The 18250-nt window shown below is 37.9% G+C and overlaps 2 protein-coding genes across 9 annotated transcripts in view; one reads left to right on the forward strand and one right to left on the reverse strand.

Annotated features, from left to right (window-relative positions):
• Nucleotides 1–8836, forward strand: FAM229B (family with sequence similarity 229 member B). 3 transcript variants are annotated; one of them, XM_073789521.1, is made up of 4 exons: nt 16–131; nt 6590–6809; nt 7301–7439; nt 8614–8836. In XM_073789521.1, exons 3-4 carry the CDS (start codon nt 7315–7317, stop codon nt 8738–8740), a joined length of 252 nt encoding a protein of 83 aa, XP_073645622.1. In that variant the 5' UTR covers nt 16–131; nt 6590–6809; nt 7301–7314; the 3' UTR covers nt 8741–8836. The 3 variants fall into 3 exon arrangements, 2 of the variants coding, with proteins under 2 accessions (XP_019785155.1, XP_073645622.1); XM_019929596.3 differs by lacking the exon at nt 6590–6809 and having other exon boundaries at nt 1–131; XR_012324785.1 differs by lacking the exons at nt 16–131; nt 6590–6809 and adding an exon at nt 7905–7963.
• An 8219-nt stretch (nt 8837–17055) lies between these two features.
• The window catches only part of LAMA4 (laminin subunit alpha 4), a 150615-nt gene continuing 149420 nt past the window's right edge, over nt 17056–18250 (reverse strand). For all 6 annotated transcript variants that reach the window (XM_019929599.2, XM_073789520.1, XM_033867643.2 and 3 more), the window contains one exon: nt 17056–17523. In XM_019929599.2, coding sequence (XP_019785158.2) covers nt 17378–17523 — 146 coding nt within the window. In that variant the 3' untranslated portion in view covers nt 17056–17377. The remainder of the gene's footprint in view (nt 17524–18250) is intronic.

The following is an 18250-nucleotide window of genomic DNA, read 5'->3' on the forward strand; positions in this document are numbered from 1 at the left end:
ACGTCCCAAGGCCGCGCCAAGTGCACGTGCGTCTCACCGTTACCATAACGACTGGTCCTCCCGACAGCAGATCTTCGCTGCCCTATGAATGTCTGAGCAACTGCAGCTCCGGGGGCTCGGGTCATTGGCTGGTAACTAGGCTTTGGCGTGGGATTTTAAAACGTGTGTCTTTAAAGCTGTTTATGATCTATCAGAGGTTCAGTCTTCATTTACAGTCTCAGTACCTGGGGCGGCGGGTCAAATTCTGTTCATTCCGATTCCTCCGGACGCTGCGTTAATCTATTTAACAAGTCCTTTGTTCTAATAGAAAACAATGTCGATGAGCACAAAGAAACCCCAGACAAATAGACGTGTCAGGGTACAACCGAAACTAGGTGGTTATACAGATTGACAAAAATGGCGCTTCAGAGGCCCAACCAATGTATGTTGAAGCTGTATGCTCCCAACATTAACTTCTAGGGCCTCTGCAGGATTCAAAAGAAATTAAGACATAGATCCAGCTCCAGAAGGCTTACAATCTGATTGAAGATACACACGAAATACTCAAAAAATTGTGACGATTTTGTGGCGCTAAGTATAATAGGATTCAGTGGATGAGAACATGGACAAGTAAATAGAAGTCTGATGGAAGAAATGAAATTAAAACCAGGCATTTTATTTATGTACAGTGTTTAGGTGGGACAAAGGAGGAGGAGATTGAAAAATCAGGTATTCCTGAAAATGACCAACTCCTAAAATTTTCAAACATTGAAAAATACTGTAAACTCTTATTAATTTAGACCAGATTTCAATTAAAAACTCAAGCACTTTTTTCGTAAAATTAATATTTTCCACAAAAATTCTGAGGAACTACAAAATACTAGGAAGCCTCCTCCCACCAAAAAAAAAGTTAAAATTACATGTGCAACTAATGTGTGGTAATAGGAATTGTAATATTTGATTGTTTGGAACACCTTATTCCCCTACCAATACAAATAATAGTTGTTACTATATCTCTGATATCTGGTAAGTTTGAAGTTGCAATGGGTGGTTTATGAGGCTGAGGCTTTCCCACATTTCCATTTAGATGTTTTTCACCTTATTACTCACATATCTTATGATTAATAGGTAACTTTCAGTCAAGAATTTTTTGCATTTGCTGGATTTTACTCTTAACTGCTTATTAGTGAGCATGGAGTCAGTGTTAGAAGTGCAGTCAGGTTCCCCTAACACTTCACTTAGGTCTTAACATTAAAGTCCTAAAGTCTGGACTTCTAAAATTTGCAAAGCTTGGTCCAGTTTGTGAGTAGATCTGTATCTGTGAGCTATGGTGCCAGCTCATCTGGTATTCTGGCCTCTGCAGAGCTGTACCCTTCATGCAGTGGTTAGGTCCTAGTCATGACTCCCTAGAGGTCATACATAGGAACAGAATTAAATTAAGAAAGTTCTAACAAGTCTCATTAAAAACTTCAGTCTGGGGAGAATCAGACTGAGAGGAAATTCTGCTTGAGAGTCAAGGTAGAGCCTTACCTACCAGCCACTTTAGGACTTCAGCAGAAGCAGAAAAAACATTTTAGAGTTTATACTTTCCAGGAGTCCACCTTGAAGTCATATATCTGAACATATCCTAAAGTTGAATGCACTCCTAATTAGATGGACTGAAACCTCATTTAAAATATACAACAAACTTTCAGAAGAGCAAGCAGAACACAGGCCACCCAGAAGGCTACACACAGCTCTCGTGGAATTCTCTCTGATACACCTCCTCTGATAAAAACACAATGAAAAGGAATATATGATTTACCTTTCAAACTCTGTCTGTGAGTGGAAGAGCAGATTTCAGATAAGTAGGAAAGAAGTCAAGGAGAATTTACCCACAGAATAGCAGAGTATGGTAGACTGGAGTATTGCTCTGAATTCTTTACTCTCTCCCTTTGCACATGACTGTGCAGTACCTCCTGGAATAGGGGGGTAGGCAGAGTATACGTCTTAGTCCTATTGGTCAGGCTTTGTCAGGTGGCTTGCTTTGGCCTGTGGAATGATATCAGGTATCAAAGGTTTTAGGTGTGCTTGCATGCTTTTGCCTCTTGGTCTTTGCTATTTTTCGTAAGAAAAACTACCTCAGGTGGCTGCTGTTTCCAAAATGAGGAAGACATGTGGATCAAGATCTGAATCTGCATCTCAGTTGAAGTGTGGAGTACTGCTAATCCTAACCAAACCCAGGAGAGGCAAGTGGAGACCAGCTGAACAGCAGGCTCTCCACAGTCTTAACAAGAAAAAGGGTTTTGGTTAAAGCTGTGAGATTTTGGGGTGCAATAGTATTGGAGCAATAGCTGTCTAACACACCAAGCAAATAGCTTGGGCAAAATTTTTTATGTTAAATGTGAGCAAGAGAAAAACATCAATGAAAATTATAAAGACTACTCCTGTAAAAGGAAGGGAGGATGGAAGGAAACTAGCATGTAAAAGATGAATGAAGTACATGACCTGTAAAACTTAACCTAAGGGGAAAAAAGAAAACTCATATAATTTTTGTGCTGTAGAGGAACTTATTAATAATAAGAATATGAATTTGGTAGTACAGGAACTTAAAGACAAGATGCTAAAATAATGTATTGAGGGCTGAGTCTTGCCTTGTTTTTTTCACTACTATATCCTTAGTACTTAGAACTTTGCCTGGTGTACTATAGGTAATCAATAAATATTTGGTGAATAAATGAACTAAAATAGAAATAAAAGAGAAAGGAAACTAAAGACCAAAACATGTTAAAGGACTAATGAATAATTAGAAGCACAGAGAAGCAGACTAGAGAGCTGAAAATCAAATTACTGATTAGAAGAAAGGGTTGAGATAATCACAGAGAATACTGAGGCAAAGGACAAAGGTATAAAAGCTCTTGGAAGATAATATATGTGAAAGAGGTAAAGATGGTTCAACATAAGATTAATAAGTGCCCCTGAAATAGAGAACACAGCAAATTGAAGAAGAAATGTTCTTATTGATATAAAAAATAATAAAGGAGGAAAAATCTATAGATTAAAAGCACATACCATGTTACATGGAATAATTTCTATAGAACAGTCAACACTAAGGGATATATCCTGGTTCAGTTACTCAGTTTTCAGAATAAAGAAAGAATTGTTTACGTACACAAGCAAGAAACAAAAGTTGGGGGGCGGCATGGAGAAAAAACAAGGCTCCTTTAGATTCATCTATAATACATTTAGTATTTGACGACATTACAAAGATACTACAAATTTCTGAGAAGGAATAAAATGTGTTCCAAGAAAAATATACTCCTATGGCTTTCAAAGTTGTCATTTAAATATACTTTGAATTTGTGGGCACTCTATCAATTTTTATTCCTGCTTGCACACTGCATTTCTGAGCCCATCTCTTTGTCATATAACTTGACAGACACAGCCAACAGCAGCTAACATGTTACTGACATTCTTTCTTCCAACCTCTTCACCTAGCATTCACCAGCAAATCATCTGCTTTCCAGGTTATCACAGAGTTTTCCAAAAATTTTTCCAATAGGTTTGCCCCTGAATAACATAGACAACTATCCTCTCAGTTTCCAATACCAATTTTCTTGACACTCGCTGCTTGACCACTATGCTGGTGACTTATATTTTATGTTTTGTTATGGCAGTACCTAAGTCTGGACCTAAGTCTGTATAAGTCAGGATAAATTTTATTATGCTGTGGTAACAGCCAACCCCCAAATCTCAGTGGTGTAAAATGACAGTTGTTTATTTTTTGCACATGATACATGTCCATTGGAGGGGGGAGTCTGGTGGCTATGCTTTATGTTATCTTCACCCTGGCACCCAAGTTGCTGAGCTACCACTCTTTGATAATTCCTGGGTTTTGTGACAAAGAGAAAGACAACTCAGGAGGGTCTTGTACTGCAATTAATGGCTGCTGTTAATTCACTGGCCAAAACTAGTCACATGGGCTCCAAGTAATCATAAGGGGACCAAGAATTACAATTTCTGGGAGACAGAAAGCCAGAAATATTTGATGAACAACATTTGTAAGTGCATCACAAGCACTCTCAAACATGACACCAAAACACAGTATCTGTGATAGGCAGCCTCTCAGATGGTACCCAGTGATCTCTGCCTCCTATTTTTTTTTGAACTTCTCTACAGATGATCTGCCTCCTATTTTTGTGTAATCACCTCCCATTGAGTCTGGGCTGGACCTAGTGGTTTCCTTCTAATGAATAGCATCCAAACACAGCCCAGCAGCCATCCTGAGTTGGGGAGACAGAGGAACGAAGATAAGAATGACAGCAGACTTTCTTGTTGGAAACAATGCAAGCCAAAAAATACTGTAGAAGAATATTTAAAGTCCTTAAAAAAAAAAAAACCCACAAAATTGTTGACCTAGGATTCTATACCCAGCAAAAAGAATGTTCAAAAATGAAGATTATGGAAAAACATTCAAAAGGTGAATGAATTAATCACCAGAAGTCCAAAATTTAAATGAAAAACTTCAGATAAAAGGAAAATTGTTGGATGGAAATCTGGACCTACTCAAGGGGATAACACTGAAAATGATAATTATGGGGGTATATATAAAAGAGTTCTCTTGAAAAATTTCCTAAAGAGATGATTGCTTAAAGAAGAACTAATAATAATGTGCTGTGGGGTTTATGGTAAACGTAGATGTAAAGTACATGACAACAAAGTAATACAGGGTGTGAGAGGGGAAATAGAGTATATTCTTGTAATTTTCTTGTGTTGGAAGTGGTATAATGTTACTGAAGGCAGACAGTATAAGATGTATTCTTCCTTTCTCCTTATTCCTGTCACTTGGGAATTTCAAGCCCCTTTTGAGGAAACAGGAGAGAAGAGGTAGTCCAGGCATTAGAGAGAGGGTTTAGAGAGTCCTACATAGGAAGAACGATAAAGAAATTTGTAAAGGTGCAGTTTGAGGCTTTTGGCATAGGATGAGGACATGGCTAGATTGGATTAATTTGGGTTATTAGTCAAGGGAAAGTCTGGAAGACAAAGGTAATGAGGAGACTGGGATATAAAGTGAGGAGAATCTCGTGATTTTGTGCAGATTGATTAGACTGTCAGTTTAGAATAGATACAGATAAAGTAATTCATAGATTAAAATATTTAATGTTGGAAAATAAACAAGGCAATGACAACAAGAATAAAAGCTTCACACAAACTTTAGAGACCATTTTTTAGCTAGGTTTCAGCTGGTTGCTGGAGCTATGAATCGTGATATTGGTTAGCAGGTAGGAAATTATGTGAAAGAATCTTCTGGTATCACAATTTCTGGGTATCACTGGAACATTTGATCATCATTCCTTTGGCAATTCCAGCCTTCTCTGGAAGGTCAGTAGAAGCAATTGATTTATTCACCTCTACAGGAATCAGACTCGGCCTATTTTGGTAAGTCTGTGTATCCTTGATCAAGTTAGCTGAAGCTTAATACTTACATATGATAGCTAGTTATACTAAACCATAGTTTTTACTATGGTTTTACTAACTTGTCATTGAGCATAACACTTTTTTCTTCGATAATGGACACACAGTCTATAAAAACTGTTATATAATATTCAAATTCCAAAACTTTTAATAATTTAGTTTTATTATTACCACAATAAACACTTACTTATTGGGCATAGAAAACTGCACTAGGCATAAGAAACAGTTACAAGACATTTTTCATTTTTCCTGCCCTTTGCTGAAGACATGTAAATTTATACAAGATAGAGCTATTAATTACTCACTGTGTCCCAGACACTGTTCTAGGTATTAAGGATTTAATCAGTGGTGACAAAGACAGACATGGAATGGGAGTCGGGGGGACAATGATTAAGCAAAAACATTTACAAAAAAATTAGAGTACTGGTTCTCAACAGGGGGAGATTTTTCTCCCCTTTTCTACCAAGTGATATTTGGCAATGTCTGGAGATATTTTTGTCGCAACTTTGGGGTGGGGTGCTACTGGCATGTGAGTGAGTGAGTGGAGGCCTTGGATGCTGCAAAACTTCCTACAATGCACAGGACAGTCTCCTCCCTCCTAAACAAAAAATTATATGACCCTAAATGTCAATAGTGTCAGAGTTGAGAAATCCTGAATTAGAGTGATGATAACTGCTATAAAGCAGAAGTAGAGTGCTAAGAAAACATATAATGGAGGGTTTATAAAAATCTTCTCCGAGAAAGTGAAATTTAAATTCAGACTTAATGAATGAGTTGGCCCTAACAACTAAAGTGTGGGAGCAGTGAGGTGGGGAAGAATTCCAAGCAGAGGCAACAGTAGGCAGTGAGGAGCTTATTTTGTGTAGTTGTGTGTGTGTATGTGTATCATATATATTGTATGTATCTCATATATACATTACATTGTATATGTGTATGTATATATTTAATCATGCTCAGTAGTATCTGCTGAGTAATAGCAGTTAACATTTATTGAGCCTGTACTATGTGTTAGGCACTGCATTTCACATGTATTACTTTATTTAAGCCCCACTATTACCCTGGAGGTAGATAATATTATTAAGCTCAGGTTATCTTTTTTTTTTCTTTTTTTGTGGTACGCGGGCCTCTCACTGCTGTGGCCTCTCCCTTTGCGCAGGCTCAGCAGCCATGGCTCACGGTCCCAGCTGCTCCGCAGCATGTGAGATCCTCGCGGACCGGGGCACGAACCCGTGTCCCCTGCATCGGCAGGCAGACTCTCAACCACTGCGCCACCAGGGAAGCCCCAAGCTCAATTTATCTTTGAGAAGCATACTTGGTTAAGTACCTTGCCTAAGATCACATAGTTGGGAAGAGCCAGAGCCAGGATTTGAATCCAGGTAAGTCCAGCTCTTCCAAGGCACTTTCTTAACTAATGCACTGTAAATGTAGAGAGGCAGGGGGTAACAAATAATCACCAGGAAGAGAAGGAATAGCTGTAGGTATCAGGCAGATGTGAAACTCCTGTACTTCAAAGGAAGCCAAGGGTTTAGATAGGCAGAGAGGCAGTGGGAGCTCAAGCTTGTCAATTGCCATAACCATTCAAAGGAAAACAATTTTTTTTCACATAACATAAATGGACTTCAGTTATGTTAACCATGGGGCACAGTTTACTTTATCATCTAGTGGCTATTTTATATTTGCTCAAGACTTAAAATTGTATGTAAAGGAGAGTTATATAATAGAGTATTTATGTACTTTTATAGATATTTAAGTATGTCGTTTTCAGAATGTTCCTATATGCCTATAGCAAAATTAATATTAAGAATTTCAAAGAACTATTTAAAAACAACTCACCCCTCCTCTCCATTATTTTAACTTTCTAATCTAGGTTTTCAGTGAATTATGCCTTTTTGGTTTGGGACCCAGCCAAGGAGGTTTCCAATGGAAGGGGGAGATCCTTCAGTTGGGCTGGAGCCTGGGCTGAGCTCCAGTGCTTCCTGTAACGGGAAAGAGATGTTACTAACCAGGTAAAAAGTCTTCTTGTCCTAACAACTGAGGAGATATGTAATGGCTATCATCAATGCAAGCTTTAGCTGACATTCAATTAGTAAGAAAGAAGCCTAGGAGCATTGCTATTATTAAATTAGTATTACCAGAGCCTAGGTTTTCTTAGCATAGAGTCTGTATATTGTAAGTCTGAATGATAGACCAATTTTGGGGGGTAAATATTTAGCTAGTTTTTTGTTAATAGTTTCAAGATTATATAACATTCAATCAAATAAGCAAAGCCTTTAGTGCTGTTATGTGCAGGGCACTGTGCTAGGCCTAAGGCTACAAAATATGAAAAAGACTCAGACCTCAGAGTCAGTGTCACTTTGGCTTTGACTTGACCTTTGGCAGAAGGAGAGTGATAGAGAGGTGAAGATTCTATTTTTGCAAAATTGAAGAAAACTATAATAGGATTTATTCCACTTTCCTTCTGTTTACCATAGTACATTGTTTGATTTCTCATGGCTTGGAATTTTCAGAACACAGATTTAAGCTTAATAAGGTAGGTATTTTAAACATCAGAGTTATTCAAGGATAAAATAGGCTACTTCGGGAAATACTGATCAATAGTCTTTAGAAATGTTTAAGGTTGGGTTATTATTTGATGGGGATGTTGGAAAGGAAATTCAAGCACTAGGTGTATTTTTAGACTAGATGTTATTTAAGGGCTCTTTTAAACCTGAGATCCTATCAACATTTGAATAGTATGTGGAATAATATGTTCAGTTTTATATTTTTCCACAAATAGTCTAGTTTTAAAATCACTCAATTGGAGTGATTTTAAGGTGCATTTATGTATGAATTGCCATAGTATTATCACTTATGTTTATAACTATTCACTCCCCCCTGCCCCACTTTTCTTTGCCATTTAGCAATCACTGCATACCTTTCAAAAGAACATCTGGAGGGTTGTCTTCGTATTTATAAGTTTCTTTTGATTAAATGTATGGCACAACATTTAACAACAATTTCTTTGCAATGTAAGTCTAAAATGTCTGCCTCATTAGTGCCACTGTGTTATATTTATTTTGTGACATTCAGAGATTTCAAAAAGACTTAAAACAGTTGAATGAATATACACTCAAACTTTGGTTCTCTGAAAAAAATTTCCTTTTTCATATCTAAGTACATGTCATTTTCTCTTTTATTTAGGCAACTCCGAAGATGCCCTGGAAATCATTGCCTGACAATAACTAATGTTCCCATCACTGTCTTTGCAACAATGAGAAAGCCACCTGCACAAAGCAGCAAGGAAATGCATCCTAAATGCCACCATTAAGTCTTTTGTAGAGGTTTGACTAGGTCAAGGGTAATGGACCAGTATCATCTTATGATCTGGTAAGCAAATAAAAGTGGTGGCACCTTTGGATGGTGACAGTAGTTGAAATATTTACTTTTTGTAGGGAAAGACCGGAATGTAGTCTGTAAAACATGTGTAGTGATAAGCCATCAGTTATGTTTGATAGATAAGACAGAATAATATTTCACAATTAGAAAGTGCCTTAGAGATCATCTTGCTCACAGTGGATCATTAATATCAACAATTCACAATGAAGCTTAAGCCACCTTGATTATCAGTCAGGAAGGGCCCATTCTAAATGCTTAATGTGTTTTGCGCTGATTTCCTTTGCTTATTTTTGGGTTGCTACTTAGCCGAATCCTTTCACTTGAATAGCCTAAGCCAGTTTCCGTCTTTCTGTCTTTTGATAATGTTCTGCCCAGGAATGATTATATTGGGTGAGAAATGGAGCCCTGTGGCTTATGCATTTTTAAATAATACCCAAGACTGAAGGAAATTCTTAGTTCATGGTTAATCTGCAAAGCATATACACTGCTATCATATGGGAGCTCAGGTTATTGGTTAAATTTATTATAATGAGGTCAAGGCTGTGATTCTAACCCCTATTTTTCCAGGAAAAATGATGTCTCATCATCACACTGTTACCTCAAGTCCCAACCAGTCATCTTGAAATTGTCTACAGTTAGTATTGAGAAACCTCAGATTTTATTTTTTAATTTTATTCGATTAGACTTAAGGTTCAGTTTTGAGGTGTAGGCCAGCTCTTTCTCTTTTCTTTTTCTTCTTGTAATAGTTCCAAGAAAGTCAGCTTGCTTTCTTTACCTCTTGATGGTTGCCACTCTTCATCCCATGAAATTTTTTTTTCTCCAAAAGACTGACTTTAGTGTCAGATACAGTTTCTCCAGTTTCTTGTCTACTTTTCTGCTCCTGAAGATATATACATATATATATAAACCTTTTTAAGTGAAAGGTTTATTAGCTTATAATTACATGCATATAGATGCATGTGTGCTACATGAGGTGAAAAGAAAAGCTTTTCATCAGGGATTTATAAATGGAGAAATTCTGAGAGCTCACACAGTGCTAGGAGATGTTTGAATTCCAACCAGCCAGAGTAGAAAGACATTATTGAACCTGTGGGGCATTGAGTAGAGTCCTCAGAAAGGTCATGTCTTAGTAGGAGTTCTAAAGTAGCACTAGATTAAAGGTTAATGTATACTAACTTTAACAAAGTTTAAAAATAAGACTTGAGAGAATCAAGATGATCCATGAGTAACTTAATTATTTGCCAAATAAAAATTTAATACTCCTCAAAGGAAGAGAAAAAAATCCATTAAGGAAATTGCCCAAGGCTGGGGAAAGAATCATGGGAAAGGAGAAAGGAGTAATGAAAAATTCCTCAGAGCTCATACAAGGCTGGGAATAATTTGTGATTCAATCATAGTGGAAAGAGCTTTTAATATATGGAGTAGAGTCCTCAGTGAGATATTGCCTCAGTGGGGGTGGGTTTGGAGTGGAGGATAGCTTTAGACTGAAGGCTGCTCTGGACCTGCCCTAACAAAGCTTAAGAGCAAGAGTGGAAAGGGTCAAACTGATTCCAAGTAACTAAATTGCATCCAAGGAGGGGAAAAAACCTCAAAATTTAAAGAACTACAGTAAAATCCAGCACCAAAAATGTAAAATTCACAATGATGGTGTCCAATAAAAAATTACCAGGCGTGCAAAAAAGAAGGAAAATGCAGTCCATAGTCAAGAGAATCATTAGTCAATAGAAACAGATTCAGAGTGCTGGATGATAGCATTAGCAGACAAGCTACCATAAGTGTTCAAGTAGTAGATGAAAGCATAATCACAATGAAGAGAGAAATGGAAGGTATAAAACGGACCCAACTGAACTTCTAGTGATGAAAAATACAATCTCTGAAATAAAAATATACACTGAATGGGATCAAGAACAGATTACACACTGGAGAAGAAGAGATTAATGAACTTGAAGACATAGCTATACAAATTATCCAGAATGAAATATGAAGAAAAAAAGACTGGAAAAAAGAGCATAAATTTTGTGTTTTAATAGCAAGCAGTCTAACATATATGTAACTAGCTTCTCAGAAGGAGGAGGGAGGACAATAGAAAAATACTTGAAGAAATAATGGCCACATTTTTTCCAGATTTGATGAAAACTATAAATTCACAGGTCCAAGTAGCTTAACTGACCCCAAAGAAAACAGACATGAATAAAACAAAACAAACAAAAAGCCATATAATTAAATTGTCTAAAAACCAGGGATAAAGAGAACATCTTAAAACCCGATAGTACAAAAGGACACATTCATTCAAAGGAACAACAGCAACAAAAAGAATGAGAGCACTTTTAATCAGAAAGCATGCAGGCAAGAAGGCAATGAAGTCATATCTTTAAAGTATCTCTCAAAAATGGTGAAGTAAGGACTTTTCATCAGTACTAGAAGCAGATCAGTAGATCAGTACTATAAGACATGTTAAAGGAAGTTTTTTCAGGCAGAAAAAAATGATACTAGATGGAAATTTGTATAAGGAAATAAAGAGCACCAGAAATAGAAAATATGTGGGTAAATATAAAAGACTTTTTTCTCATTTTTAAACATTTATTTAACAGGCAAATGACTATTTAAAGCAAAAATAATAACAATAATTTATATAAAAGTATAATGTATGGTAACAATAGCAAAAAAGACAGGAGGAGGAAAATGGAAGTTTACTTTTGTAAGTGTCTTCGATGATTTATGAAATGGCATAATAGTATTTGAAGATTGATTGTGATGAGGTAAATATGTAATTGTAAACTTTAGATTTATCTCTAAAAGCAAACAGTAACAGAGAGCTAATACACCAGTCAGGGAGATTAAATGGAATAAATATCACTCAATCCTAAAGAAGGCAGGAAAAGAGGAAAAAAAGAACAAAGATAATAGATGTAAACCAAACCATATTGACATTTGCATTAATTACAAAAGGTGTAAACACTTCAATTAAAAGACAGATTATGAGATTGGCTAGAAAAGAGGATGGTGTCTACATGAACCTACGTTAAGAGTCTCATGCTGTACTGATTGAGCTAACCAGCACTACATGAACCTACTTTAAATTAAAAGTATAAAAGGATAAAAATGGATATCCCATGTAAACATTAATCAAAAGGAAGTTGGAGTAGCTATATTAATAATAGACAAGAAGATTTTAGAGCAAGGAATACTACCAGAAATAAAGAGGGACATTTCATGATGATAAAAGGGTCATACAATCTTAAATGTTATGCAGAGCTTCAAAGTACATGAATCAAAAACTGATGGAAAGAACAAATAACTCCACATTTATAGCTTAACATTTTTAACAACTGGTAGTAGAACAACAGTACAGCAGAATACTATACATTCTTTTCAAGCACACATGGAAAATTTACCAAGAATAGACCATGTTATAAGCAACAAAACAAAGTATGCAGAGTGTGCAAAGTACGTTCCACAACAGAATTAAATTCAAATTCAACAGAAAAATGTCTGGAGACTCTCCAAATATTGGAATACTAAATGAAGCACTTTCAAACAACTCATGAATAAAAGAAGAAATTACAGGAGAAATTAGAAAGTATCTTGAAATGAATGAAAATGAAAACAACATATCAAACACATGGGGTACAACTAAAGTAGTGCTTAGAATTAAAGCCTTAAATTCTTTCATCAGAAAAGAAGAAATGTAGGGGAATTCTCTGGTGGTCCAGTGGTTAGGACTCCAAGCTTCCACTGCAGGGGGCACAGGTTCAAGCCCTGGTTGGGGAACTGAGATCCCCACATGCAGCACGGTGTGGCCAAAAGGGAAAAAAAAGAAAAAAGAAATGTCTCAAGTCAATTAATCTAAGCTTTCACCTTAAGAAAGAAGAAAAGATGAGCAAACTAAACCCAAAATAAGCAGAAAGAAAGAAATAAGATGAAAAAATTAATGAAATAAAAGACAAATAATAGAGAATAATCAATGAAACCAAAATCTGGTTCTTTGATAAGACCAATAAAATTGATAACCTCTAGGCAGAATTAACAAGAAAAAAGGACACAGGTTACTGATATCAGAAATGAGAGTGGGACTTCACTGCAAATTTTAAACATTAAGAGGATAAATAGAGTTTTTCACTGGGATGAATTCTTTAGTCTTCTAAGGCTTCTACCTTGAATAAATGCCTTCCCATATTCCTTACATTCCTAGGCAGGAGCTTTCTGTGAAGGGAATATTATAAACAGTCTGAGGGCAACCCTGTGGCATCATGCTTTCATAACCTTCCTTTAGGTTGGCATCAGCTCACGAATCATCCATCTTTAGACATGATCATTTGAAAACGTGTTCTCTGAGATTGCTGATTTAGCTCACTGTAAGCTCACTGTGGTCTGGCTGGGCTAGTGAGGGACTCAGTGCCAAGCAGCTACCATCACTACACTTCCTTCCTTGAGGGATTCAGTTGCTATTCTTCTGGTTGGTAGTGTCATGTTACATTCCTCTTCAGTGTGAGCCTCTCTGTCACATGATTTGGCAGATTAGCAGGCTTTCACCCCTAAAACTCATCTATGCTCTGCCCACCCCATCCTGCCCCCTAGCAGTATCCTCTGCGAATGGTGTCCTCTGGTGTTGTGAAGTTTACAAATTGAGTGGCCTTATCCATGGTAGCTGATCTTTTCCTCTACTTTTCAGGACTTGAAAGGTTACCAAAGACTTGAGGGAATGCTTCTTGTCTCTCTGATCAGCTATGCCATTTTTTCCCGTAGTCTTCTCTCCATATCTTCAGGCAAATCAGAGATCCCTGGGGCTCAGGGGAACCCAAGTGGAGAAGTCAGTATCACTTTTTCCTTTCTGAAGATTGCCAGGCACTTTGTAAGTGATTGCCTTGGGAGGTGAGATGAGGGGGTAACTTTTATGGAAACTTGGCTTTCCTGAAATTTACTCAAAGAATATTTATTGAGCATATACCTACATGCCAGGCATTGTTCTAGGCTCTTACAACACATCATTGGATGACAGACAAAAATTTGTGGAACTTACATTCTGGACAGTGCCTCTTCTGTTGCCTTTATACAGACTGTGTGTGTGTGTGTGTGTGTGTGTGTGTGTGTGTGTGTGTGAGTGACATGTATGTAGTGTGTTGCGGGCATTGTGGTTTTACATTGCTAGTTATACTGAAATGACTTCTTTGAGCCAGTCCTAAAGAGAAGGGATTGGCTTCACACCTCAAAGTTTGGTGAACCTAAAATGTGTATTTACTGCTTTATGGTCCTAGTTATAGGCTGTAGTCACCAATTAAGGTAAGCAAAGACCCTACTTAACACCCTCTACTACCATGCTATGTACAAGGAAGTGGGAGCCCAGAGAACAGAAATAGCCCAGTGTCTTCTGAGATGCCCCCTTATACAAACTGTGTGCTGAGAACTGAGGTGGTTCTTACTGGACAGAGGGTAGGTGGATATATATTATTCTGTGTTTACAGAATGGGAAGTATGTGTCTATAAATGTGTATGGTAAACACTTAAAACCATTCTTCTAGGTAAGATCATTTTGGCTTCAGCTATTATTGCTATGGGCTTGATTCTTTCTGTGTTTCCCAATTCACAATTTCAAGAGAAAATTTTCAGTTGCTGGAACTCATCTTTTCATACCACCAGATAGTGGGATGTTGCTTCACTGGAAAGAAATAGGATGGTGCCCTTACCCAATCAGCTGTGGCCATGAGAGGAGGAAGTGGGATACAGGCCCAAATAGGGCTGCTTCTTCAAACTGGGGCTATGGGAGGCCTCTTGATTTCCAAGGTGCTCTAAACTGGCAGGGGCCATGAATGACTAGTCAAAATTACTCTGAACATCCAATCTATATCTATATCTATATCTATATCTATATATATTTTTTTGCGGTACACGGGCCTCTCACTGTTGTGGCCTCTCCCGTTGCGGAGCACAGGCTCCGGGTGCGCAGGCCTAGCGGCCATGGCTCATGGGCCCAGCCACTCCGCGGCATGTGGTATCTTCCCGGACCGGGGCACGAACCCGTGTCCCCTGCATTGGCAGGCGGACTCTCAACCACTGTGCCACCAGGGAAGCCCCTCTAATCTATATTTCTATGTATGAAGTTCCAATATACTGTGATTAACTAAAAGAAAGGAAATCATACTTCTTTCTCCCTAGACAGTTGAGAGAAGATGGGGTCCCATCTAAGAACTGAATCAAGCTCTTATAAATGGTAAATTCAAGGTTTCAGAAGGACATTGTGGTTAAGAGGGTCAGCAGATATGGGTCAGTAGATTCTTACTTGCTGAGCATAAGAATGTGAAATAATAACTGCAAAGAAGTGGCCCTGTAAATTGCAGAGAAGGTAGAAGAATTTTTGTGACTTTAGTCTGCATATATGTGAGTCTGCGTACACACTTGCTGTAGTTACTGGAGGTCTGGCCAGGGTCTGGGCCACTGCTGAGAATGAAGGGCATAGAATGGCCCTCTAGGATGTCTCGGGAAAATCTCTTGGAAAAGAAAATGGCAGGCTGTTCCAGAGCTGCTGCCTCCATCTTGGGTCTGTTGTAGGGAGGACTGTGAAGGCGTAGTGTGTCTTAAGCATCGGTCCAATCTGTACTGGTTAAGGCCCTAGGCTATTGGATTCAGAGTCTTTAGCTCAGAAGCCACATAGGCCCAGAGGCCATAGCTCTCAGAAGGTTTTGTTTGGTCAGCCCAGTATTTTGCTCTTGTGATTGCTGTTGTTTTAATTTTAATTACTTACTAACTGAAAAATCAGGCCATTTCAAGCCCCTCAAATTTCACATTTCCAGCTTCTTTTGGAAATTTTGGCCCTTTCGATTTTCTTAGTCAGACACCACCAGGTTCACGCCATGATACCTCTCTGGCTGTATAGGTGGTTGAGTCTGTGACCCCAGCTTTAGAGACCAGTTGAGAGTTGGCCTGAAGGCAGACAGTCTCCTGGGGGCAGGAAGCAAGGGGACAGTCATACTGCCCCTGGGGGCAGGCAGCAGTCCTATTTCCAATTCTGGCTCCTCAGTCTAGCTGAATGACAGGAGGCGAGGTATTTAATCGTTCTAAATCTCAGGCTTCTCATCTGCAAATGCCACCTCACAGGATTAGTGTGATGATCAAGTGAAATCTGCTTTAATTTAGCTTACTGTGGAGGCTGTCACTGAGTAAGTCCTCTATGGATATTAGCTATTTTTGTTGATCTTCATCATTATTATTAATGTACCTGAGACATGAGGGTAGTAGGGGAATGTAAATAATTACATATATATGTAAGAGATTATTTTATTCCCTTAGTAATTCCTCAAAATACTTTATACTCCCTCCCCATACCCCAAAAGTCACTCCTCTTACGTACCTTCAATCCTGTTGATATGAGGGTCTATTTTCTCATTTTGTCTTCATTGTTGATTATCTTTTCATGTATAATTCTTTTATTTCAGTCTGTATATTTTAATATTCTACCAGCTAGTCAAGCCTATTTTTCCTTTTCTAGACTTTATTAATATATATATACCTAAAAAATAATTATAAAATTTTAGAAATAAGACTAGTTGTGTTGCAGGTATGTAGGGGAAAAAACTTTTAATAAAAGGACTTCTATACTTTTAAGTGGAATTGTATGACTTTGTCTTATTCTCTTTGCTATAATGTCCTTCATGATTCCTACAGAACACACAGTAACAATATCCTACAAGAACCTCCCCTCATGCACAATTTTAGTTTTCTTTTAAGGAAGAAAGGAAAAAAAGTAGGCATTTATTCGATTGAGGCTTTCTTTTCTTTCTCTCCTGGAAACATATTACCATTTTCTGATAATTTGTTAGAAATTTACTTTATTAAACCTTGATAAAACTAAAATATGGGGCTTCCCTGGTGGCGCATTGGTTGAGAGTCCGCCTGCTGATGCAGGGGACACGGGTTCGTGCCCCGGTCCGGGAAGATCCCACGTGCCGCGGAGCGGCTAGGCCTGTAAGCCATAGCCGCTGAGCCTGCACGTCCGGAGACTGTGCTCCGCAACGGGAGAGGCCACAACAGTGAGAGGCCCACGTACCACAAAAAAAAAAAAAAAAAAGCAAAACTAAAATATTCTTGCTATACTGATAGACCAAACAAAAGTGCTAAAAGCAAATCTATAATCTAATTTTAGATTTTATGTACATTAGTAAATCTTTTCAAATAAAGAAAGTATACCAAAGATATTTTGGTATAGGCTGAATGTTATCTTACCTAAATGAAAGATGAATCTGAGAATCTAGCCACGATTTAAAAATGTGTGCCAGTGTTTATTTAGAATCCCTTCTATTTTATTAGACACAGGAACAGTAATTTCGCCAGCAGGAAGTAATACAATACAGGTAAGTTTAACGCTCCTTTGATTGTTATCCATGGCAGACATTTTGGATCCAAGGTGTAAGAATCCAAATAAGAAATAATAAACATCCAGTCCCTGATGATTCATTTAAGTCCTGCTCAACTAGATGAAAGCTTCTACCAAGAGGAAGAACTGCCACTCTTCCTGGCTGGCTTTGTGTTTCTTTCAGTGCTCTAAAGAACTTTGTACTTGAGTAGCTCTGCTGTGTCAGGCTGCTGGACAGGAGTTGATGCTCACGGCACCGCTGACCAGGGCTGCTTTACTGAAGCTCACTGGGCGCCCGTCAATCACAAAGTGACGGATGCAGCCTGTGAAGGGTCTGCCAGGGGCCAAGCGTGGTGTCAGCAGAGACTCTGGAAAAAGAAAGAAATGAACACAAAGACTGCAGTTGAGGCATTCCAAGCCCAAATATTACTTTGTGGCAAAAATATACATCATAACCGCTCACATTATCAAGATGATTTTCATGTCAAAGACGGAATATAGTAATAATTTACGCATTTTCTCAGAAATATTATCTGCTTTTGAAGTAATATGAACATGTAGTAATTTTAAAGTTTTGCCATGTTTTCCATGATCAAATTTCAGAGTATAATTCAGCTGTGTATTTACCATTGAAATTTACCACTTACAAGTAAAGCCTCAGCAGTGAATTTTCGGGATCTACATATGCTTTTTAGAGTTCATTTCACCTGGGCCTCACTTATTTTGTGTGCTTTACTGAGACAGAGGAAAGAAAATTTAGCTTCCAAACTCTTCTTGGAATTGGTTAATGTTTGTTTAATTTGTATCATTACCCTTCATCCTTAATCCTCCACATTTTTGCCAAGCTCATAAAATATAATGAGAAAATAATGAATTCAAGTAAACTAAATTTTAATTTTTCTGAGCTTAGGGCTGAAGAACTATAAATAGGATAATGATAACTAGCCTAGTCTTTGTGTGGGTACAGGTGCCCTGGGGTATGCCAGGGGACTTTCCTCCCATTATCTTAATTAGAGATCTAGAAGCAGCCTTGATGCTTATTAATTGTACAGACACAATTAAATGTGTTGAGATGATAGAAGCAATATAATTTAA

This window comes from Tursiops truncatus, chromosome 12 (genome assembly GCF_011762595.2).
Source record: "Tursiops truncatus isolate mTurTru1 chromosome 12, mTurTru1.mat.Y, whole genome shotgun sequence".
Taxonomy (NCBI): domain Eukaryota; kingdom Metazoa; phylum Chordata; class Mammalia; order Artiodactyla; family Delphinidae; genus Tursiops; species Tursiops truncatus.

Coding starts and splice junctions, on each gene's coding strand:
- FAM229B (XM_019929596.3), top strand. CDS start 7,315: ATGCCTTTTTGGTTTGGGACCCAGCCAAGGAGGTTTCCAATGGAAGGG. Junction 7,440..8,613: donor AAAGAGATGTTACTAACCAG/GTAAAAAGTCTT, acceptor TCTTTTATTTAG/GCAACTCCGAAGATGCCCTG.